The 26,166-nt window shown below is 34.3% G+C and overlaps 1 protein-coding gene across 7 annotated transcripts; it reads left to right on the plus strand.

Moving 5' to 3' along the window:
* The first annotated feature begins 9,507 nt into the window (after nucleotides 1–9,507).
* LOC120089683 (serine/threonine-protein kinase OSR1) lies at nucleotides 9,508–17,459 on the plus strand. Of its 7 annotated transcripts, XM_039047044.1 has the most exons (21): nucleotides 9,508–9,880; nucleotides 9,973–10,192; nucleotides 10,896–11,150; nucleotides 11,690–11,814; nucleotides 12,043–12,087; nucleotides 12,207–12,288; nucleotides 12,373–12,441; nucleotides 12,524–12,694; nucleotides 12,787–12,852; nucleotides 13,013–13,081; nucleotides 13,183–13,305; nucleotides 13,386–13,438; nucleotides 13,622–13,852; nucleotides 14,889–14,998; nucleotides 15,096–15,202; nucleotides 15,274–15,330; nucleotides 15,884–16,024; nucleotides 16,100–16,148; nucleotides 16,258–16,313; nucleotides 16,972–17,033; nucleotides 17,128–17,459. In XM_039047044.1, exons 2-21 carry the CDS (start codon nucleotides 10,034–10,036, stop codon nucleotides 17,180–17,182), a joined length of 2,085 nt encoding a protein of 694 aa, XP_038902972.1. In that variant the 5' UTR covers nucleotides 9,508–9,880; nucleotides 9,973–10,033; the 3' UTR covers nucleotides 17,183–17,459. The 7 variants fall into 7 exon arrangements, 3 of the variants coding, with proteins under 3 accessions (XP_038902972.1, XP_038902974.1, XP_038902973.1); XM_039047045.1 differs by having other exon boundaries at nucleotides 9,510–10,192; nucleotides 15,274–15,315; XR_005485306.1 differs by lacking the exon at nucleotides 17,128–17,459 and having other exon boundaries at nucleotides 9,508–10,192; nucleotides 15,987–16,024.
* The last annotated feature ends 8,707 nt before the right edge of the window (nucleotides 17,460–26,166 follow it).

Raw genomic sequence — 26,166 nt, forward strand, 5'->3', positions numbered from 1 at the left:
AGATATATTTCTGTGTCCATATCAACCAATCAACAGTGCGATAACCCTTCACAGATCGCTCGTAAGTATAGTTGGGCCAATTTACCGTTTTGCCCCTGTAGTTACATCTAACTTCTTAAGTACCACTAATTCCTCTAATGAACAATAAGTCATAGTCCTACTATGATTGGGTCTTCTCTTCCAAAGATAGGGTGTGGCCACTATGTTCAAGACCCGAAATTAGCCCTTAAGGAAGCAATCTATCTACTTACCCCTACTTTGGGGAAGAAGTGAATTTCGTCTTGTGTAACTGAGTTCCAAGCTCCCCAATTAGACAAATCCCTAAAAAGGTAGGCCTGTTGAGTTGGCAATCTGACCACCCTCACCCATACTAATCAAAGGACCGCCCTCATAAGCAGGAGTTTCCAAAATACTCAGGATTAAGGTCATGTCACCTATAGTCATTTTAGTGAGATGTAAGTCTCAATTATCAACGATGTTATATAAAGAGACTAATCATCTCGTGGTCCAGTCTTATACAAACTCTTTGTATAAGACACCCCCGCCACATGAATGGTCAGGATCAGACCATCTATAGTAGTTCACAACACTTGTAAACCTCTACAAAGCGGGCTGTATCCGTAGTGTCACCAAGAAAAGGTATCCCTCCTTTATCCTTATACTACAGACTATTTAGGTTATTACTTAAGGCATGATCCACTTGTATATCTCATATACATGCTTAAGTTTATATACAATAACCATGGATCTTAGTTTATTGGATATGAGTAAATGCAAATAACTCTTATTTTATTAATAACAATGTGTACAAAGTTTACAAACTACGAGACTCTGGGAGAATTAGGATACCAATCCCAACAGGCCTCAACTTCCCAATGCATAGGAGGCTCATCCAATGCATGCTCGCATTATGCCTTCCCAACACATAACAAGTTATGTTTCACACCAAAATAACCTCGACAGCTAGCCTCTTTAGCATATAACAAGTTTTCCACCGCCTAACTAACCTTCAAAGCAGGGTTATCTCTACGCATAACCTTACCTCGACTATCTCTTTTCCTTAAATCCTAATGCCTAGTAATTTAACCAATGCATGGTTGCACCATGCCTTCCCATCACATTTGAGCTTTGATTCATGCTAAATTTAACCTTTAAGGGTAGTCTTCTCAATGCCTACCCTTCTTTTTTCCAGTCCATCTTGCAAGTTCAATGTCTCAACTCCTTTGATCCTCACGCATAGTACTTGCATCTCCTTGTCCAAACTTTGTCTTCAACACCAAACCTCTCCCATGTCATCACCAAGCTAGGCCAACCATTCTTTGTCTTTCCCTTGTTCAATTCCACACATGGCCTACTAAGCTAACCTCAAGGCATGATGTACTTTACTTCCATTAAACACACTTGCAATGTATGGTTGCCTCCTTTTTGCAACACTTAGCAATTCATTTCCATGATATATACATTTGTGTGCATCAACCTCCTAAAGTTTAACTATCCCTACCATTTTCTTTTTTTCACCAACCGAAGCCTTACCTTAACCAACACAAACCTCTCTTCCAACTCTTCCTAAGGCCAACGCATATCCAAGCCTTCACCTTCCAAGTACCTTAAGCCATTCTTCACCGATCACCTTATCTTGGAGGTTTTTAGGGAAAAGTTTCAGAGTTTACAATTTAACTATCCCTTAAAATAATTTTATCCTTGAAATTTGGTGAACTCCTATTCTGAGAACTTTCTTTTAGACTTAAACATAACTTATCATAAATAGTACTTCAACAACACCATAAGATTACGTAAACTTGCAAACAACTTTATATTTAAGCTTTACATATATCACTTTTGAAAACATGCTTGGCTTAAACTTATGAATTTGAAAAATCTTAAATACAAGCATAACTCTTACTGAATTCATATAACATTCATATTTTACTCATGATACTCATAGAACATCATATGTTATCTTATTCCTTTGTACCTTAGTTGAGGTAGAGCTCTTTTGCTCATACTTTCAACATCATTAGCCTTAGCTGATATAGAGTAGTCTCAATATAATCAGCGTCGACAACTGTCATTGTTACCTAACATTACAAATAACTAAACTCAGTACGTTGTTCTTTGATTACTTTAAACACTTTAAGCAATCTTAACTTATTTACATGCTCATTACTTGAGCTTAACTACTGTTCTTCATCTCCAGTGCTTCATTCTCTGCTAGCATATCCTTGTCCTCCTACAACCCGGGACATTCTCTTATGAAGTGACCAATCTGTCCACACTTATAAAAATTTCATGTCCTACTAGACATTATCCTCAATGATATCTGCTACAGTCAAAACACAGAGGTCTACCTTTGAAACTGGCAATGGACTCTTCTGGTTGCTCAGTTTCTTTTGTCTCCATAACCTCTTTGCCTAGACTTCCCTTTGAACTTGATATCTCATCATGCTTGGACTTCGAAATTCCCTAGCTAGAAACTTTTGGTGCAAATCTTTTTCCTTTACTCTCTACACTCCCTGTTGGGTCTGTAAACTTGGATTTATTGTGATCCTTTCATGTTCTCTCTTCTTTACTTCCCTGTGACAAACTTCATTCTAGCCTCATAGTAGCTTCCACTAGTTTGAAGAATTCATTCCTCCCCACTAGCTATTATAGGGAGATGTATACCTTTCCTTAGTTCGTCTATATATCACTTACAACTTTCAGTTTTATCCTCTATTATGCTAAAAGCATACTTAGATAACTCTATGTACTTGTGCTCGTACTATGCCACTGACATAGAACCTTATACAAACCTGAGGAACTCATTCGGCTTTGCATCACATAATGATCATTGGTAAAACTTCTCATTGAAGGCTTCCTTGAACTCATACTAGGTAAGTTCTTCCACATTACTTATTCTCCTTTCCAACACTTGCCACCAGTCTTCTGCTCTCTTTTGTAGTAAAAACACAGCAAGCGTCACTTTCTTGTCCTTTGGGCACCTCATAACCCTAAAACATTTCTCTATCAAGTTTATCCATACCTCAGCATCCGTTGGGTTCATTGTTCCCTTGAAAGTAGTTGCCTAAAAAGACTTTAGCCTCTCTATGTCAAACTTTTTCTATGGATCCGACCATGCGGATCCTAACCCTTTACTAACCTTTGAGCAAACTTATTTAGTACTTGTTCATCTTCTCTAGTACTAGCTTTAGGATGACTTGATTCATCCTTCATTTCCTTATTTTGCCCTTTGGTAGCATTTTGAGTTCCGATATTGGGTTACTTCTTGTGTCTGCCACCTTTATGCATGACTCTCTATAATACAACAAATGACACCTTTAGTGATAATAAACTCTTCTTTTTATCCCTGTTCCAAGCGCACACTAACTTTTCCCAATGCAACTCTAATGCATTCCACTCCTCAGACTTTAGACTTTAGATTTCATCTGAAACCCTTAACTTTACTCTATGACAAATTTTCGGTTTCCATTAACCATTTGACTTTTCGAGTCCCTTTCTGACTCATCTAACTCTCACGTCTCCCAGATTTTCCATAAACCATTGACTTCCTTCTAACTTTACTCATCATGTTTCCCGTGAACACCGGTCTTTAGACCTTTCCTGAACTTAAATCCCTTAAGTTCCTCATGAACATCTAACCTCTAAACCTTTTATGAGCACATAACCCTTCAAGTTTCCCTGAATCTTGTTCCGATACCAACTTATCATACCCCCTTCTAGATTTACCTCTTTCACTTAGAAGGAGATGTAAGGACAATATATGCCAACCCTCTTATGACATTATTGTTAACTGAATCTGTTAAACTTAGAATTTGGACCTGTTTGATTTAAACTTTAACCTGTAAACTAGTATATTGACATAACCAACACAAAATATAACTTAACTCATCACAACCATAAACTCCACTCACAACATTATTCTCTTAATACAAACTATTTACAAATCAAACTTTGACTCTACCTCCTAAGAGGCTTATTAATTACAACCAAGACATACACAAACACATAACCAATCAAATACTTTGACGATGGAAGACAAGACCTTCTCTGATAACAACCTTGCAACCCTAGAACTCTAAAACTCTCCTACTATCTGGGAAGGGGTTTGACAATATGCATATGGGGAAGGAGGGTGTTGTAGAAATCTTTTCATGTGTTTTCATGTTTGGTACATTTGATTGCAGTGACATGTGGAAGGTGAGATTGAATAAAATGGTTGATATGACTTTTAATTCACATTGATATTTTATTGCTTACAATTTGGGGTGAGATTGTTTTCCTTATCCTTAACTCATCTGTCAAGTATCTTCACATGACTTTGGTTGTATGATACAAGGAAGAGTCTTATATTTCATGTCCTATGCCTAAATGTGAAGTTGTTGAGCTATTATGTAAAGACGTGTTGAGTCTTATATTGTTATCATCGTCAATATTGATGTGTAGAGTTGTACTTTAAAATTATTTTTTATTTTCTTATTAGGTTTTGTAAGAATCCGTTGGAGCAGTGTAGCCACAAAACAATTGATTGATTTATAAGACTTTTTGTAGGGTAAGTGGCAAAATTTTGGTTGCACTGTATTTATTTTAGGCTTGTTTGTAGATTGTACTTAGCTAGCTTATTAAAAAAACCTTTACCAATGGTTATTTAGTTGACCTCTTTGTAAAAACACTATGAACTTTATCATTATATATATATGAAAATGTCCTTTATGTTTATGTTGTTCTTTTTGGTGTCTTAATAGGATAAGTTGAGAGTATAGATATCACATGTGATGACAGGGTTCAAAGAAATAACAAACTATCAAGTCATGTATAATACTAACAATACAAAAGTGTCATAAATATGAAATTTTGTGACAATAAAAATGTATTGTGATAGAACATTTGTTGACATAAAATGTTTGTCATGGTTCAAATATTCTTGACAATAAAATACCATATTTCAAATATCCTTGACAAGAAAAAAAATATCATTACATATTTTTGACATTTTATAATTGTCGTCAATACATATAACGTTACAGAAATAAGTCAATTTGGATTCAATTGGTGACAATGATAAAATGTCATAGTAGACTTGACGATAACAGTTTATGATTATCAGTATTATTCATTGTTTATATTTATTTATTGTCATGAGAAGACCAATGATGACATTTTTTAAAAACTATCATTGATGTTCATACCTTTACAGACAATATAATGATTGAAAATAATTGTCATGAATTTTAAATCTCACAATTTTTAAATGTCACAAAATCCTAATTTTATTGTAATGATGCATTTACTAGCGTGGGGTTGAAACTATATGGATTTTTCTTTCCTCTTACGTATTTACCACTGTTTTTATTGTTTTATTGTTATTAGTTGTTAGTTCTACTATTGCTTTCTTTCCAACGCAAGTACTATAAAACCTATCATGGAACTTTAAATATTTATAAATAGTACCCATTAAAACATGTGGTTCATATTGTTTCAATCAAAAGAAAGAAGATATAACACATATCTTAGATGATTAAAAAAACTTATTTCTAAACTCAAGATTTGAATCACTCAATAAATTGGTTTGATCAAGCCTATTTAAATGACTTAACATGTAAATCTAACAAAAGATATGTAAAGTAAGTTGTTCATGGTCATTAGATTCAAAACACTTTTTTTTTAAGTAAGACTTAAAAACCTTCGATTTCATCGAGAATTCATCGAAAATATATTTGATTTATGTTACGATTAGATATATGACCTTATATAGCCTTCAAGGCATAACCAAAATCCATTACTAAAGTGTCTTAAAGAGTTAAATTGTGTGCATGTAACCTCCTAGTGTAATATACATTGTCAATAAGTAGTATAAATGGACAACGTGCATAAATTGTGGAGCCTGCCATTGATGCAAATAAATTTAAGCTAAGGTATGATGATGGGTGTCAATACAAGAGTCTCTTAGTGTAAGTACATATTGCCAATAAGTAGTATAAATGAACATCATCCAATTATCATTCGCATAAAGAATGAAGAATTAACTTCCAATTTTTATAAGTAAACACCTCTTCAAAATTTGTGACCAAAGGAAATCGAAAAATAGATGATAAGATTGATGTGGTTTGAGTAGTAATTAAACGAATAATTAACTAAAAAACAGTAGAAAAAACAAAAGAAATAAACAAAACAAGAGATGAAACAGTCGAGTATGTTTGAGATTTTTGCTAAAGTTTCGTAATCAATGTGTTATTTAATAAATTATTTCATTATTTTATTTGTCATGTTATATTAACCATTATAGAAAAAATTCAAAGTTATTAGTATTGTTTGGATTTGTGTCATGAAGTCTCATAACTAATTTGTTATTTAATTTAATTGTTTTAATACAATATTAAATTATCCATTATAGTAAGAAAATTCAAGGGTTTTATATGTAGTCTTGAACATGGTTGGCATATGAGCAGATCATGTTCAAGAAATAACATAAATGGTATATAATATATAGATAAGGTTGGATATCATTATAAACGATTTGATCCAAATCATTTATGTGGAGAGATGCGAGTGAGATATTATATATAAAGAGTTTGTATAAGTCTGGACCACAAAATATTTAATCTCTCTCAGTAAATCTTAATTGAAGAGATTAATATTTCAAAGAATAATCATATGTGACTTGTTCTCAATCCTAAATGAGTTATGAACTGCTTATGACCCAAGTTAGCCACTCGATATGCCTACTAGAGATTTACTAAAGAAGGGATTGGGAATGTAATTTTGCATGATGGAATTCATTCCTTTCCAAGATGAGTAGTTCATTTAAAGTGCTATTTTGAGACTTGAACAATGGGTCCCATACTCTCATTGACTGTTATTGTTCATTAGAATATTAGTGATACCTAAGGAGATATAGGTAATTACATGAATAAAACGAACATTTGACCCAACTATAATGACTAACAACTCATCAAGAATCGACTTGCTTGTAATGGTTATATCCATGAATGCAACTTGTCCTATAGTGCATAAATGGTTATATCCATGAATGCAACTTGTCCTATAGTGCATAAGAGTGCAACTATAGACCTTTTTTGAAGTGCCAGTTAATGAATGAAGGCTAACCAATCAAATATTTTGTCAATTAATCTTATATATTGTAGCTTATAAACGGTAAGTCCGTAAAGTTCTTTTGCTAGCTCACAACAGACCAACAGGGATCAACGACAGTGAAACAAAAATTGAAATGTTCAAATTAATGTGATAATTTGAGGAAAAATGTATATTAGATACAATTAATATAAGATATTATTAAAATAATCGATCATTTTAATATAAGATATTAAAACAAATAATTAGGATTCCCCTAATTAGGCGCGTAAATATATAGGATTGAAAAAAAGATGAGAGTGATAGATTCTGAAAAGTTCAATTTTCTCTCCCCCACTTCCAAGGAAAATCACAGAGAAAAGTTTTATGTGATTTTTTTATTCTTTCCTTCCATCCCTTCAAAAGATGCCACCAGAAGCTTGATTTCTATACGATATAGTAAGAAAGATCTTATAATGGTAGAATCATTAGAAGAAGGAAGGTTCAAAGTAAGAGATTTCATAGCTTTCATTGCACGGTCAAAGCCTTCAATCCCTTCAAGTATAATTTTTGAACAATATATAATTGACATACAAGATGATCATATTCAATAAATAATCTAAATGATCTATAATACATGAATAAGATTGGTAACTTCTTATGACAATAATATAGATACAAATTGTTCATGTGAATACACACATTGAGGTATCCTATATAATGAATTTGTATAAAATTGAATCACGAACTATTTACTTTATTTACGAAAATTCATTAATCGAGAAGATTAACATTTTACAGAGGATCATATGTGATTCATTCTCAATCCCGAGTGAGCCATCATTTGATTTGGAGAATGATCCTAATAGTCGAGAAATTGACCAAATGGAGAGTTAAAGACATAATTTTATCATATAGAATTCACACTGTTTCATTTAAGATAAGTAGATGAGTAGTTATTTTACCACATATACAAATTCAAGAAAGTTCAAGAAATTATTTGAAATCCAAAAAATGATTTATTATTTTTTTTTACTTCGTTTGAAATAGAAATGATTTGAAGTGAATGGGTTTAAAATAGAAAAAAAAAATAAAATTAAAAAGTTTACATTCTTTTCATTGTGATTTATTGATTTTTTTAAAAATAAAATGTACTAAATTTAAATAAGTAATTTACCTATAAATCTGGCAAAATACAACCATTTTAGTCGCAAAAAGTTTATTTTTATTTTTATTTTTTAAAATTTTGAAATCGGTTCTCACTTCCTTGTAATTAGCAACTAAATTTGAATGGTTGGCAAGAGAAATATTACATGTCCTTTGTAATTGACCAATTCAAACGTTTAAATAGAAGAAATTAAAATTAACTAATTGACTTCAATTTCAAGTTTGTTTTTGTCAGTTTTATATCGTACCCCAAAAGTAACACCCTTATTAAACAAACAACAAACCTATTCTAAAAATAAAAGATAAAATAAAATATCATCTTAGTTCCTATTTTAAATTTGATTCAATCTTAGTCCTATCATCTAATTTTAGTAATTTTATTTTTAATAAATCTTAAATTTAATTCTCTAAATTATTTTTTATCAAAATTAGTTTAATAATAATAATAATTTTCATTCAATAATAAATTAGTAGTAGAAACTTAATATAAGATTTTCTTGGAAGGGATAGACTATATTTAATACTTATTAAAAGTATAAAATATTAAAATTGAATATTCGAAAGTTCAAATTTAAACAAATTTTATGGGCCGTTTGTTTTGCGAGTTAGATTCTCATGGAGTGGGTATCTGGATTATCATTTTTATTTTGTGATATTGTAAGATGATACTATATCGGAAGATCAATGCTCGAACGGAGGGTATCCACATTTTACATTTTTGTCATTCATTTTTATTTTATTAATCTTCATTTGATTATCTAATTAAAATAGATACTTTCAATCATATATATAATAAAATTTTATTGTAATTCATATTATTTTTTAGCAATATATTCAAATTTAAATTTAAATTAATATTTATTTTATAAAAAAAGTTTAATTATAATCTATTATTTGGTTGAAAAAAATAATATAAATAGTATAAATTATATTAATTTAAAAAAATAAAATTGATAAAAACAAATATGTTATATAAGTTCAAATTATATCAAATTAATTTATATTCATAAGAACATTTTTGGAACATTTCCACGTATCTATGAAAATATTTTGACAAAACAAATATGGTAATCTAAAGATTTCCGATATATCTATAATTTAAGATATCTAAGATTTGGTTCAAAAAACAAATCGCAACGAAAAATAGTATTTTAAATAAAAAAAATTAAAGTTAATAAATAAATAATTATCCCAAATCAATTTAAGGGAAAAAAAAAAAAAAAAAACTAACACGGGTATCCATTTGACGAAAGAGTTGCAAATGGCGGGAGAGTTGCATGGAATTTGATACAAACCTTTGGTTGTCCAGAATTTTAAGGAGACGATCCGATTTCTTCGCCCAAAAATATTTTCCCGATCATCGTCTCTAAGAAATTTCATCCAAAAGAAAAAAAAAAAACAAAAAAAAAAAACGATCAGAGAGCGAGCTCTGGTTTCTCTCTCCTTTCCCCCCCCCCCAAGATTCACGAGAAAGCCAATACTCACTTTCCAAATCAAATCCCTCAAACTCCTAATCCTTTCTCATCAATGCCATTGCCTTTTCAATCAATCCTCCCTTCCTTTTCGCTTTTTCTCTCTCATTATTTATACTCTGATTTCTTCCTCTTTTCCATTCCCTTAATCATCCTTCTTCTTTCTTTCCTCTGTAATAATCCACCTTCGTCTTCACCCCGCGTTGTTTCTCTGCTTCGATTTATATGCTGATTTCGCTAATTGTCTTGTAATGTCGTTTTGCAGGTTGATTTTGCGATTGTTTTGATTGATTGAACGTTTGTAGAAGTAGAAGTAGGCCTTCCAGATGGAGAAGAAGACTTATCCGATAGGTGAAGATTTTTATATTCTGTATGAGGAGGTTGGGCAAGGTGTGAGCGCTTCAGTTCACCGTGCTCTATGTAAACCTCTTAATGAGATCGTCGCCATCAAGATTCTCGATTTTGAGCGTGAGAATTGTGATCTGGTATATATATATATATATATTTTCTTAATTCATTTGGTTTCTTCCTCTATTTATATTGTTTTGTATTCTATCGATTAGCGATTTGATTTCAGAGAAGAAATGCGGTGGATTATTTCGAATAGTTACAACTTTTGCTATGTTATTACGTATATTTAACAAATAAAAATTTATGCAAGTTTAGCTGCTATCCGAATGGCTGCTTCCATTAGCTGAAGTTAATTAAGTCGGCAGGAATCAATTATTGTTGATTGAGCTAATGGATTTTTTCCTAATAAAATTTTTTATTCGAGCAAGACCTTTTTCGTCCCTCTGCTTGGCGAATGAACTAAGGAACTCTGTTCCAAGTTCTGATTAGAAGGGACATCTTTTATCTTATTTCTTATCTTTTTCTTTTCTTTTTGGTTATAAAGCCGGCTGGATGATTTATTTGTGAAAATCTGAGTTTTGAAAATAAGAAACGGCTTAGATTGATTGGTTCTTCTTTCTCATTCACGACCTATGTCCAAGTTTTGGTTGTAAAATGAATTATGGTAACCTTCTCCCTTTTTTTTTCCCTAGATTCTATGTTGCCTTTCCATATAATGTTAGCATGGCTTGACAACTTCAAACTTCTTACATTGAAAATTTGCCTAATTCTTATAATCTTATCTAACTTGTCAGATTCTCTGTACCTTCGCTTTCCTTCTTGATTTTACTGTCACAGGCTAGCATTTATCGTGAAGTACAGACAATGATCTTGGTTGACCACCCGAATGTTCTTAAATCACACTGCTCTTTTGTCAATGGCCATGATTTGTGGATTGTTATGCCCTACATGTCTGGAGGTTCATGTCTTCACATACTGAAGGCTGCATATCCTGATGGTTTTGAGGAAGTGGTCATCGCAACAGTATTGCGAGAAGTATTGAAGGGGGTTGAATATCTTCATAATCATGGACATATACATCGGGATATAAAAGTGAGAATCTACAATCTTATATATATATATATATATATATATATATCAATTGTATCATGTTTTTGTGTTACCCGATGTACAGATTAGTCATCCCCCCAAGCAGGGTCTATTAAGAGTTATGCAATTATGCCATGTCTAGAAACTGTATAGCATATTACACAATTAATGGAAGGATGATGAACATGAAAAAAAAAAAAGAAAAGAAAAAAAAGAAAAAAAACAAAAGAAAAGGAGACGAGAATGTATGTCATGAGTGTATGCTCAATTTTTCTTAAAAAGGGAATTTTTAGTCTCACCCATTTAGATGCGAGTGGAAGAGAAAGTAGCTAAGTATTTTTAACTGAAGTTGCCTGAACCTGATTGGTTAATTGTTTGATCCCCCATCTGAAGCATAACTTCCTTGTATTCTATGAAATAAGTAACTAATTACTTCATGAAACAAGTAATTATTTATTTCACACGTAAGACGACAAAACACTCTGATAGAGAATAAAATTTTGCCTCTCCATTTTTATTTATTTACATTTTATCTTTTATAGGCAGGGAATATTCTTATTGATTCACGTGGTGCAATCAAGTTAGGAGATTTTGGTGTTTCTGCTTGCCTTTTTGATTCAGGTGATCGACAACGTGTGAGGAATACATTCGTGGGGACACCTTGCTGGTACATTTGTACTATAATATGCATAATGCATGTATACCTATTGAGTCTCTAGTTCAATCGTGTTTGAATCATTTGAGAGCCTTTAAGTTCTCTTTATTCGAGTGTTTAAAATTTCAAAATTGCACATTTCTACTGAACACAAATAGTTTGTATAAAAGAATGGATTGTGAATTCTCGCCAAAGCAGTTCTATCAATTTGTTTCCTAATAAAAAGTCTCTCTATTTCAGGATGGCACCCGAGGTTATGGAGCAATTAAATGGTTATGACTTCAAGTGAGTATTTCTTTTCTTCATGCATTGCTGCCATGATTTTCCCATAACTTTTATTTTTCGATTTCCCTCTTAGACTACAAAGTTGCTTACTAACATCGGTTGACAAATTTTTTTGGCAGGGCTGACATCTGGTCTTTTGCCATAACTGGGTTAGAGCTTGCCCATGGCCATGCTCCTTTCTCAAAATATCCTCCGATGAAGGTGTATTATTGTTCATCATATGCTATTACTTTGATCTTTTAAAGTGTCATAAAGTTAAAAATATTGAGAAAATGGTTACTATAGGTACTGATGATGACCTTGCAAAATGCACCTCCAGGGCTTGATTATGAGAGGGATAAAAAATTTTCAAAGGTATAGTATTATCCTTTGGATTTACAATGTGTTTCAAGCGGGTGCAGATATCTATAATGTTTGTTCCTCTATTTCTTTCCAGTCTTTTAAGCAGATGATTGCTAGTTGCTTGGTAAAAGATCCTTCAAAACGGCCTTCTGCAAGTAAGCTGCTAAAGCATTCATTTTTTAAGCAAGCCCGATCAAATGATTACATTGCACGCACCCTTTTGGAAGGGCTACCTGTTCTTGGTGATCGTATAAAGGCACTTAAGGTTGGAATTTTATTTTGGTTATTGGACGAGCACAATTCTATCTTATTGTATTTGGTACAAGTTGCTTATTGAGAGCAATCCTTTAATCACAGAGAAAGGAAGAAGATATGCTAGCACAAAAGAAAATGCCAGATGGAAAGAAGGAAGAATTATCACAGGTTTTATTTTTTTTATTTAATGGAAATGAGAATGTTCATATACTGAGTAATTGTGCCATGATTTTGCAGCAGCTGCAATTCTTGGCAGAAAATTCTATCCTTGATAGAGTTGATTTCTTTTCCCAGCCTTCACATATCTTTTCAATAATTTCTGAAACAGAATGAATATAAACGAGGCATCAGTGGATGGAACTTCAATCTTGATGATTTAAAGGCTCAGGCATCTCTGGTACTTGTAAATCTTTCATCACCGATTATTTTATTTTCAACATAAATGATTTTGACAAATGACATGCTTTGTTATATTTGCTAATTTTTTTATACAATCAGATTCAGGAATTTGAAGAGTCAATAAGTGAAATCAGCGAAGTAGGGAGCTCAAATTCCTTGTGTGCACTTGATGTGCAAGAAAAGAAATTACAAGGCCAAAATTCTTCAGAAATTTCAGATATTGTATGTTAATATGCTCTTGTCCTTTTTTCAGTGTCTTTGTTTTTTAATTTCGTTTCATAACAATCTCAACCTGTTTTCAGGAAGAGAATGGCATGCTATGGCGACAATTCTCCATGAAAGCAAATGACACAGTGTATACGATTTATCATTACTTTCTGTAGTAATAATTTCTTAGCCCAACAATAATATATGATTCATACCTTTGGAATGGATATGAAGATCCTCGTTTTTTGTGCAAGTTGCAAGGCTCTTTCTTGTTATAAGTCAACTAGCCAGATAGAGTGTATTAAAAGCTGCATTTTTGTTTCTTTCCCAGAGATGGTAAAAGATCTATCAATGAATCAACAACTATTGGTTCTTTCTCTCAACATCATTCTTCATCCCACCATGATAATCAAACTGAGAATGGCTCCAGTGAAGAGTTTCAGTTGGAGAGTAGCAAAAGAATTTTGGGGAATACTCCTAATACCAGCCAACATAAAAGAAGTATTTCTTCTAATACTCTTATTCAACAAGAAGTCGGTTTGCCACTGAACAGAAGAGAGAGGTTTGTCTTTGTGGATTGACTTCTAATTTTAAGTTAGAGTTTTCTGCTATTTTATTCATGTGAATTCTTCAGAGAAATATTTTTCTGACCTGCAACAGTTTACTGATATTTCATGGATCTCCAAAATATTACTCGATTTCATCCATGTGGCCTATGGTGTTGTCTATATTATAATATGAGTTTTTAGAAAAATTGCTGGCATGGCCTTTTGTGTATGCATGAATATATTTGTACTTCATTGAAGAGGTAAGCTGAGTTGGTGGTCCATGAATTTCCTTTTGTGCATCAAATATTGAAAAGGGTAACAAAACCCAGCATTGGAAATTGAATTCTCGGAATCCATAATATACAAATGTTCTAAAACATGTTTCTTTGTCAGATTTGAAGGAAACAAAGATTGTTCTTAGCAGAAAATGTCTCAAGATAATTTCAGTTCATAAGTCAGTTTTCTCTCAAGCGGGTTATAGTCCTCAGAAATGTTCATACCTTCTTTTAACATCTTTAAACAAGGCATAAATTGGGTAGACAGCCATGCATATGGTCATTGTCAGCACTGAAAGATTGTGCTCTAAATCTAAGCATCTAGAATAAGCTCTATTGAATACATAAATTCTAGATCTTTCTAATGTATTAGGAAAAGCTAAATAATCTTCTCTTCCTCTTCATCTTCCTCTTTCTCGCCCTCTCTTAAAAGGTATAGTTTAGGTTTATAAGATTGGTAAGAGTTAGTCCCTTTCTTTCAGCCAAGTACTGCCACTATAAAGTTGCTCCACATAATTTTCAAGCCAAATATCATTATACTTGAATATTCATTTTTTCGCAGCTGGCTTATTTTCTGAACGGATACTGCTATCAAAATGTTTTTTTTTTTGTTTTTTTATTATTGTTTCAAAAAGTTTAACCAGCCAAGTTTATCATGCCTATGTTTTCAATGAAAATTCCCTTCTTCATGTGTTCATTGTGATCCCCAATTACATTGTCTGATATTTATGAATGGAAGTTCATGATGAATCACTTTGAATAGTTGAATTTTCAGTTATGAGACAGAAAAGAATGGTACAAATGGCAGTGTTGCAATTGGAATGACTTCTCAGGCGGTAGATGATGTACTTTCTGATTCTCATTCTAAAGATCCCAAGTCATCATGTAATGTATTTAGCTAAATGATGAAACTTTTGTTTTCCTTGATTGCATTTGCGAGTTATAAATTCTTAGTTTTATGTTCATTGATGTGCTTCAATAGTAAGTCCGGCAACAAATGACGAGGAGCAGGATGAGAAAGCAAAGGCACCAGTTATTCAGCAGAAAGGGCGTTTCAAAGTTACTTCGGAGAGTGTAGATGTAGACAAGGTGGGTTCAATAATGTGGAGGATATTCATTCTTTTCTTATAGGCTGACTCAATTTGTTTGTTTCTTCTCAGGCAGCTGCGTCCCCTATTCTGCAAAAAAGTCACAGTATGCAGGTTGGTAATTTTGAGGTTAGCATATGATTGATCGTCTTTATTTGACATTTCTTCTTCTTCTTCTTCTTCTTCTTCTTCTTTTCAAGTGTTTCTCATAATGTAATATTGTGAGATGTACATGGTCAACAAGAAGATTCAAGAGGTGTAAAATCATGTGGAAGACATTTGAATGTATTCTACATGTACAACTTGTTAAAATATGCATGCAAATTTATTGTGGATCTAAGAAAAGAAAAGGTAACTCAGAATTTTATGCTGATATACTTTATAACCATCAGACCACGACCATGTTTGCAGTTGTTCCCTTGATACTATTGTCTTCTCTTTGGTTGAAATAAAAATAAAACCTTGAAAAAAAAGTTCTAGTACAGTTTTTAAGAGATACTGAAGAATAAAAAAATGTGGACTAGTATAGATTGATTTGGAGACCATGCATTTCGTAAGGCTAAGCATGTGTGCGTTGTGAGTCTGACAACAGGAAAAAAAATGTTATTATTTGATGCATTCAATTCGTATTTATACTTTAATAAGTTTATTGCTCCTAAGTCCGAGGATGCCCCTTATGCAGGTGATTACCTCAAATTCTGCTACTCCTTTACCTTCTAATCTACCGACACCTCTACCTTCATCTGATGCTATACCAATTAATACTAGATCTTCTATGTTTCCAGTGTTGCACTCTGTTTTGCAGACAAATATTATTCAAAGGGTATGGTTAATGAATTAGTATAGCATCCTCACTTGTCAATTGCTGAATTTAGTCTATTGTTCCTTGTTGGAACAGGATGATATTTTGACTCTAATGAGGCAACTCTCAACCGGAGAATTTTCAGGTCTGAGTTTCTCTTTTTGACCCCCCTTAAAGGTTCCACATTCATTTCAGTACTAAATCTAAATTCCTTTTACATTTTTTCCCTTATTTTAATCTTCTACAATGCTCAGCTGATGGCGCAGCTGATGTCTCAGCAGCACAGATAACAGCAACGGAGAAATCTTTGGTATGTAAAAAAGGAGGATAGTTGAGTTTAATAAAACATTTTATGATTAGAGCTTGCCATTTGATAATTTACATTTTGGAATTTGCTTATTTAGACCTTTGGTAATTCATAAGTTAGAGAAATCTTTGTTAGATGATCAGTAGAGCATCTTGAAATTTGATTAGTATTGCTTGTCACTGAGCATTATGAAAATGGAATGCTTGAATTAGTGGGGTTTCCATCTGAATTGCATAACTTATCTGCAATCAGCATTTATAGACTAGACTGGCATCTTTCAATTTAGTTTAAGTTTTGATTGGATCCAGTTTGCTGTATGTATTTTAGGAAAGCTCTGTTTAAAGGTTTGGGTTAAATTTAACTGGCAATTTTTTCATCTCTGACCTTAGACCATAATGAAGGTTTTTATTTGCTTAGCTAATGAGTTTGGAATGACAAAAAAAGGTGTTTAATTTGATGAGCACTCTTGGAATAAACACTGATATTCAAGTACTATGTGAATTTTGGAAGTACTTTTATTAGGCTATAACATTTTCCACCTCCCCAAAAGTCATCCTAAACCCAAGCAGTCATATTTGGTTATGATTGTATTAGAGATCCTATGAGATAAACATTCTCTTATTATACTGTTGAATGATTGGAGGATTATTATTATTTGCAGCTTGAAGCAGCTCATGAAAGAGAGAAGGACCTACTTAACGAAGTAACTGAGTTACAGTGGAGGTATGTTCGTATTTATGTGGAGCTTCAATTTTTTAGTAGCTCAAAAATGTCTTCCTAAGGCTTGGATTTTTACTATTAATTCTTTTATGTGTAGGATATTACGGGCGAGAGATGAAATCCAAAGATTAAAATTAAACAATGCAGGTTAAAGGTTGATCTATTTATTCGGGTTCATAATATCTCAGGGTTTGTGGATTGAATATGATTTATTTGGAATGGACATAGAAAAAGCCTTGAAATAACTACTCTTAGGTGTACGATAGAATAGAGAAGGAAAGGAAAGAAAAAAACAAAAAAACAACAGCAAATGTCATATTGGGTGTACTTTTGATATCTACTCAACATTTTGAACAAATTTCCTTTTGTAGATTTCTCTTCATTAATTTCTGCAAAATAGCAGATTTTAGTGAAATTATTGTTAGTGTACATTATTTTAGTGTGGTAGTTTTATGAACTTTATTTAAGTTTTCAAAAAGTTCATTTGGATGTCTTAATGCCCTCTCTTCCTCCCACCCCCAATTTATTGTAAGCATATAGATTCAGTTCATTAATCGACAGGTTTTGAACTTTAACCAGCATCCATTTCTGGGTTTTGATATAGGGTTTTCAAGTTTCATAAAATTAGAGACAAGCATGAGAATTTAATACTGACATATTAGATGCATCAATTAGACTTTAAGGAATTTATATAGATAATATATATTATTAGCATTTGTGAAGAAGATGACGTACCAATGTGGTTTTTTAACATAAAATTGCTTGTTTTCTGTTTACATTTTGTAGTTTTATAAATGGGTAAATCCTCCATTTTCTTTGAAATGATGAATACTGTATTTACTTTGTATGGAACAATATATCAAAGTTCGTTTCAGAAACATCCTAAATACTTTGTATTTAGCTTTCTTACAGTTGTAACACGTTTTAAATTTGATTAATTCACATTGACAAGATAATAATAATAATAGTAAAAAACGATTAGTTCACCGCTAAACATTTTCAAAGTGAATAAATAAACAATAGTCGTGCACAATAGCAATGAGTTGACAATTATTTGACAGAAGTGATCTATCATCTTTTAGCAAATTGAATGATGATTATTGATTTCTAATATTTCTGTTTCTAATGATTATAATGTTCTGTTTTCCACTAAATAAAATATATAGAGGAACTGGACAAATGTACAAAGTGAAATGATATTTTTTAAAAATGGGCAACCCATCCTTGAATATTATAGGATTACATTGTTACAATATATAACTTGTATCACAATATATCCTTAAATATTACAAAATGCACCCCTCTAAATTATAAAAATTATCGCATTTGAACCCTAAAACTATAAAATCCAACTCATTTCGATCCGTCCTTTCTAGGCCTTTTGACTATTAAAGATTCATTAACCATTTAGTCTAATTCAATTGTTTTTCATTTTTACAAAATTTCATTACTATAAAATTAACCGTTAAAATTTTGGTTTTCAAAACAACGTTGTATTGGCATCACGATAAGAAAAATTAATTTAAAAAAAAAGTAGGCACAAATTTGGATTTTGATTGTAACAATCCAATGGTCCAATTGCTTGACTATTTAATAGTTTAATGACAACCGTTACCATATATATGAGATTACCTTGTATATTGAGCTCTAATTTTGACTTTCCTTATATGCTTACCTTTCTTTTATGCTTTAATTTCTTGTGTATATATGTTCTGTATTATGCAATGTATAATATCATCCAACTATACATTCAATAAGATATCAATAATCGACATGGTACCAAAGAACACTTAAGAGGTGTTTGAGACAAGGAATGACATAGTGAACTCCAAAGAGTTATGAAATGTTGGAATTTATGAACTCTTGGGGTTTTTAGTATAAAATTGATGTTTTTAGTAGTGGGACCCACAAACTCCTTGGATCAAACAAAGAGTAGAGTTCCCAACTTCTACTTTCCAACTCTTACTTCTCAACTCCTTAGGAGGTAATAAAGGCAAAGAGTGTAATAGTGAGCTCTAAGGAGTTATGAAGTTTAGAGATTTGTAAACTCTTGGGGTCACAATGTAAGAAGTTTATAAGGTATAAAATTGATATTTTTTTAGTATTGGGATCTACAAACTCCTTTCAAATAAGGAGTGGAGTTTACAACTCCTACTTCCCAACTCATTGGGCCAAAAGCCCTTAAGGGATGTTTGGGGTCCATTTGGAGTCTCAAATTGAGTTATGAAATCTATGTTTGGGGTGCAAATCTTTAAGATAGAATTCATTGATAAATGTGCAAACTTTAATAATTTTTAAGTTATTTAACTTTTAAGGCAAGCACCCCTTCAGAGTTTGTCTTTCTTCCGATCGTTGTTGCTTATCTACCGCCTATCTATATTAGTCCATCGTGGAAGACTCTGTCACCATTTGATCTAAACACCAGCTTGTTGAAGCTCTACCAATCTTGTGAATCTTTGCCAGTCACATCTAGCTACCTCAGTTCGTGATAGTCCAATAATAGAGAAAACATTCATAAATCAACACGATTAGATTAATTAAAGATGCCACAACCAAAATCTAAAATTTTCAGAAAATTTGGGCCAATGACCTAATATTTCGGCCCATAATGCCAAATGACCCAATTTTTTTAAAAAACTGTCAATTAACCTTCTACTTATGTCATCACGGTATGGGATTACAAAAATGCCCATCTAGTCTATATGATACTCATGCGCTCAAACTCAATGGTCGTCCCATGCTCAAAATTCTCGTGCAAATTTCGTTCAATCTCATTCTACAAAACCATCGTTCATCTACTGCCGTAATCAAAGTTCTCTACTGCCGTAATCGAAGTTCTTGGGTAAGTGAATTTAATTTTTGTCTTGCATGTTGTTGTTGCGTCTGTTTAGGTTGGTTTCATTTGATCGGTCATTGATAATGGGCAGAAATGCACGCTATCATAGTGCTAAATTCTTAAACAATGTTGGATTGCGTTGATGAAATATGTTAATTTGCGTCCATTAAGCATCAATTTCATAATATTGCAGTTGCATGCATTCAACGTATTAGAACAGTTGATTTTTTATTTTTATTTTTGTGCAGAATATGCGTTAATGCAATGCAAGAATTGCGATCATAGGAAATCATTGGTCGAGCGCAACTTCACCGCAAGGCTTTGCGATGATTGTGTTCGCAAACATTCACCCGAGAAGGATCGTAGCAACTTGGTCAGCGCAACATGGTGGGTGCATCTGGGTGAAAGGCTAATCAATCACGATGGGACAAAAAGCTAATGACAGTCGAATCCGAATTAAGTTGACAGCCGATAATGGTCATAAAGTATATTCAGCTTTTCAGTGACAATTATTCGGTGCATCAGTCAGGAATTAAAGCCGTCCCATCTGTACAACCATGAGAGAGAAGCCGCCTTTCACTATGGACGCTCTATAAATACCAAGGGAATTCTTCAGAAAAGGGGTTGACGAGTTGATCAGTTCACCATTCTTTAGTACATACGTCTTTGTTCTTAGTTTTCTTTCATTTTAAGGCGGAAGCGAGGAAGGAGGTTGTACCGGCAGATCGTTTCGGTAAGTTTGGGAGAGCGCCAGAAGCTTCAAGGGCAGAGAGAGGGTCGACGCCTGCGGAAGCAGGAACATCTTTAGAACCGAATAGAGATTTCAGCGTAAAAGCCTCGGTCAGCAAGGAATTGCTACCAGGCTTTCTACCTTTAACTTCCATTATTATTTTGTACTCAAACTCATTTATAAAAATGGGATTTCTTTCTCTATATCTGTTCGCTCTCTGTTATTTACGCATGAGTAGCTAAATCAGTTGAATGGGTTGAGAAGCATTTAGCTAGCACAACTAAGGAATCTTCATTCTTTGCGATTATCTTGTATTATGAATGCTTCATTCGCCCATTAGAGATACTCGGGAGGGTAGTTTAAGGACAGGATCTAGACTTGGGAAGGTCAGGTTAGAATCTAGGCTCGGGAGAGTCAGATTAGAACACATAATACAAGAGATAGAAGCTTAAGAATGAGCACTATTTGTTATTAACGCATCACATGCATCCTAGAGATAGGATACGATTGTATGCGGTCACCTTGCTTTCATACATTTTGTATCATCGCATAGGACAAGAGTAGAGACTTAGGAATAAGCTCTATGGACACTTTTGTATTCAACACATGTGTCCTAGACTTAGGAGCATCGCATTTGCATTGGAAAATGACTTGCTGTATATGGTTGTAACATGATCACATAGTCTGACACATTCCCAAATAACGCTAGCTAAAGATCTTCTCAACCCGTTCATCGCATACTCATTGCATCTATCACACAAATTCCTTTTCTCAAATCCGTTGCAGTTGTTTATTTTCTCATTAATGTAATCAACAACAAACCAACAATTTATTTACTCGGTTACTGCAAGGTTTTCATAAAAATTACCAATACAATCTGTTTTCACAAGTCCCTTTGTTCGACCCTGGACTTACCAGGAAACTCAGAGGAATTTACACTTGGATTCCGCTGGGGAAACTTGAGTGCACAACCCAATTCCATCAACGCATATCATCCACATTTCCACTTCATAAAATCAAGCATCAGTCATCACGTTCATAACTGGTTTCGGGGTTTAATCGGTCGCGTCTATTTTTTTATTTTCGGTTTCGATGTGTTCTGCATTGGTTAAGGACAAAGAAGATATAGTTAGAGCCAGACAAGGTAGTGAGCGAGTTTTGCGAGAGTGAGACGGGCGAAAACGAGATGGACTAGAACGAGATGGGCTAGAGCGAGACGGGCGAGAGCAAGATGAGTGAGATTGGCGAGAGCGAGACAGTAACAATATGTATTGTTAGTGATTTTTTACTACGAACCTGTTAACTGATAAATTGAATTTTCATACAATGCAGGAGTAATTTAAGATGTTAAAATCTTTGAAAATTCATGAAGTTGATAGGTTTCCCAGGTAAGTAACCAACCTGGCCCACATTACCAATGCCAATAAGATTGTAAAGAAGAAGCTTACCAGAAGGTAGTTAGAGATGTTCAAGAGAATAGTTTTTGGGCGATTTGTAGACATTGAACTTGTATTCAACAACCCACTAATCCACCATATGTTATTGAGGGAAGTGAAGAATTCGGGAGCAGACTTGATTAGTTCCTTTGTCAGAGGAAAGGTTGTCACATTTTCGAAGGATAACTTTTTATTGATCACTGGTTTGTGGTGGTCTCTTACGCAAGTTGTACGGAGTGACGGTTGTGCTCACAAGAACTTGTGACGAGGTACTTTGGTAACTGATCGACCTCAGACGCATTCCACTTAAATTTATCGGAAGAATAATACAAAAATTTGGTATTTGAAAACGACGATGATGCTGTTAAATCACCCTAGTATATTACACAGAGGTTGCAATGATGGGTAAAAATAAGCAAAAGAGTGTTGTCGACCGTACTCTATTTGACGATGTTGAAGACATAGATTATTACAACAATCTTGATTGGGGTACAATTATTTGGCAAAGGATACTCGACACCTTGAAGACTACACTGAATGACAAGGTTGGTTTATATAAGGAGAAGGTGAGGGGAAATAAAAATTATGTTGTGAAGTACTCGCTTCGTGGATTTCTCTAAGCATTCTAGGTAGATGTTACTTAACTTAACTTTATCTTTGGTTTAACATTAACATGGTTATAAATACGAGTTGTTTGGATTTAGGTGTGGACGTATGAGATTCTATCATTAATAGTAGGAAATGTTGCCACTCGAAAGAGCAAAGTAGTCGTGCTTCGTATATTACGGTGGTCATGCTTTCACTCGGTGTCATTGAAAGTACTCGAGAGAGACATTTTTTAGTCTCAAAATATAAGTGTAATCTACTCACAATATGTTTATTCGATTGTTTAATGTACACTAACCATCTTACTAGGTTGAATCCTTAATGCAGACAAAATTCAAAGAGGGTCTTGTCATGTCCGATGCTGAGAAAGAGTTTCGGGATACCCTAATTGATAGATGAGCCATAAGACAAGTACACTCTGACACTGAGAGTTCAGGGAGCTATAGTAGTTTAGAGAGTGGTAGTAGTTTAGATAATAGTTTAGAATGTGGGGAAGGTGAACAACAGGGTAATTCAAAAGATGGAGTGAGGGACGACGAATCTGATGGGGACCAAAACATCCACCAGTCTACTTACACCCCTAGAGAGGATATGTTTCATGATGTGCTGGTGAGTGATGTACGTCCTAAGCCTGAGGAGGAGTGTTATGTTCCAGATGAGAATCGTTCTGAGCCTAAGGTTTCGAGCTGCAGGGAGGGAGCCAATGTTGATCCTAATGTATATTCGTACCTGCGGAGCATTGACAGTTCAATATCGAGCTTGGATGCCCATGTATCAAACCTGTAGACGAACATGAGAGACATCAAAGCACAATTATCAACCATTTTGTCTCTATTAAAGTCTATGATGGGTTCCACGGTATCTGAGGCGACGAGGTCCCCCACTTTACAAACAGGCCACGATGCCACCATGTCATCCATCCCGACTCTATCTCGGTCACCCACCTAACTTGTGCCTAGATCACCTACCTCACCTCCACTTAAGTCACATACCCCACCTCCACCTAAGTCACCTACCCCACCTCCACCTAAGTCACCTAACCCACCTCTACCTTTCGATTCATCTGTACAACTTGATATCATGGCCTCCTTTGACACCATACATCTTGATTCACTGATATGATCATTATGTGATTCAAAAATTTCTTTCTTCATATTTGTTATTCGGCATGTTCACCATTTTGTTATATTTTTATAGGTTATGGTTGAGAGTCGAAAAACAACACGTAAGAGAAAGACTGTTGATAAATACACACCTCCGGTCGAACCAAAAAAGAAGATAATAAAAGAGAAGGAAATTAAAGTTCAACTTCCTTTGGATCGTCCAAATATTAAGTACCCTTTCCTTGGGGTACCTACGATACAGTATAAAGCGATGATCTAGTACTCCTTTGAACATGAGGTTGAAGGAAATCAGACATGAGGATTTCCATGAGCAGCGGAATGATCGTTCCAAATTCCATTTGAATTGAACATACACAATTACAGTCAAGAAACGGAAACTAATCGGTCATGCACAATAGGAAATTACAACATGCTTAACAATAAGATCAAGGGAAAGATTATATATATCTTTGAAGACTCATTTTCATACTCCCTCGATCATGAACGCTCGTTTGGTCTTCAAGATAGAACACATGAACACTCGAACACAACGATCGTAACACAGCATGATCAACAGCAAAATCAAACTCAACGATCTCCAAGATCACGAACCCAACGAACGGCCTCCAAAAACCTCGACTTTAGTCGAGTTGAGTAAGACACCACCAAAATGGCTACTTTGGTATTCTCGGTGTGAGAATCTAAAAGTGTGGGCTCTGTGTGGACTTGGTTAGAGGAAGAGACCGGAGGAACAACAATCGTGTAGAGTTTATCGTATAGACGAATGCCCAATCGTTTAGAAGAAGGCAAGTGATGACATGCATAAATGCATGTCATCTTAGGCCTTTTATTTAGAATTATGAGGGCTGTTAAGTAGAATATGCGGCAATTATTTTAAGAATTCATGAGAAAATGAGTTTGTGTCGTTCAGTATTAAGAATCTCGGCTAACCCACTATTATGCGTTATTATGCGTTCAATTGTCTATTTTTGTAGCTAACGCAGGAAGTGGACACAAACGCGGAAGCTAGGCTACCGCATAGACGATCGTATGTGGAGAAATTATCCATCGTAAATGCGAACGCATACGATCAATGCATGGTTGTTGCGGTAATCAACCGCATGCGTCCATTGCATAGGAATTGCGATCGTCAAGCGATTGCAGTCATCGTATAGAAGTTGCGGTAATCAAACGAATGCGGTCATTTCAAGATTGTGGCTACACGATAACGCATAATAGTGGGATCACCGCAAGGTTGGTGGAATGAACGCATCAACACATATCTCGGGAAAATCAAAAGATGATTTTGACATTTCACCTACCACACCATTAGCAGCAGAGATTCAGAAAAGAACCATCGCGCCGTGAATGTCAGAATCAGAGTAGGTCCATTAATGTTGTCGGCGATCAAGCTCTATAAATAGAAGCCCTGTCTCTTATACACATCTAGATGTGTATAAGAGACAGCTATAGGCGGACGCAACGCTTGTCTATGAGTAAAGTCAGCAACAACTAAATGCTCGGGAGGGTAAGTGGTTGGTCGCATTAAGCAATGTAAGCAAGTATTCACTAGAGATAGGAATAATCTTACGTCAACTAGGCTTTTGCGGTTACCTTGTCTTATGTATACGTCCATCACACCTTTAGAGCTACTCAGGAGAGAGTCTAAAGAAAGAACCTAAGACTCCGGAGAGCTAAGTTAGAATCGATGCTCGAAAGAGCTAGATTAGGTTTGCATAAGCAAGAATGGAGACTTAGGAATAAGCTCCGTTTGCTATTACACAGCGTATGCACCCTACGGAGAGAACAATGGCTGCGCCCAAGAAGTAGGATATGGTGGCGGTATGCGGTCATCTCGACCCTTTTGCATACACATCGCATACGTCCTAGAAACAGGCTCAAGTGTGTGTAGCATGATCGCATAGCTTGCATTGGATGAGGTTGCCCTTGCGGTCACTTTTAAGGGTTGCAATGAAAACATCTCTACATTTTATCTATTTTTCCATCCATTTACTTCACGTCAACAATTGTCGTGTCTTTACCTCTCATTCATACTTCTCATTGCATTGTCTGTTAGTTAGGAGTAGGAGTAGGTGGTAGCTTAAAACCCCACATCATTCTTTTATTCAACCGCCGTATACACATCACCGCATACATCTTGCTACAAGTCCCTGAGTTCGACCTCGGATCACCCGAGAAACTTACGTTCGCATTATACTTGGCATGAGTGCAAGAAAACTTGTGACGGGAATGCATGGTCATCGCATATATTCGTTAATGCATAGTTCACTCCAACGTATGACCACCGACGCATGATAATCAATGCATACCTTAAGACATGCATCACATATTGCATTCACTTAATTTTAGTCATCAAGTCTTTGACAGCTAATTAATAATAATTTTTACATCATCAGCAAGCTAT

Source organism: Benincasa hispida, chromosome 11 (genome assembly GCF_009727055.1).
Source record: "Benincasa hispida cultivar B227 chromosome 11, ASM972705v1, whole genome shotgun sequence".
Classification (NCBI taxonomy): domain Eukaryota; kingdom Viridiplantae; phylum Streptophyta; class Magnoliopsida; order Cucurbitales; family Cucurbitaceae; genus Benincasa; species Benincasa hispida.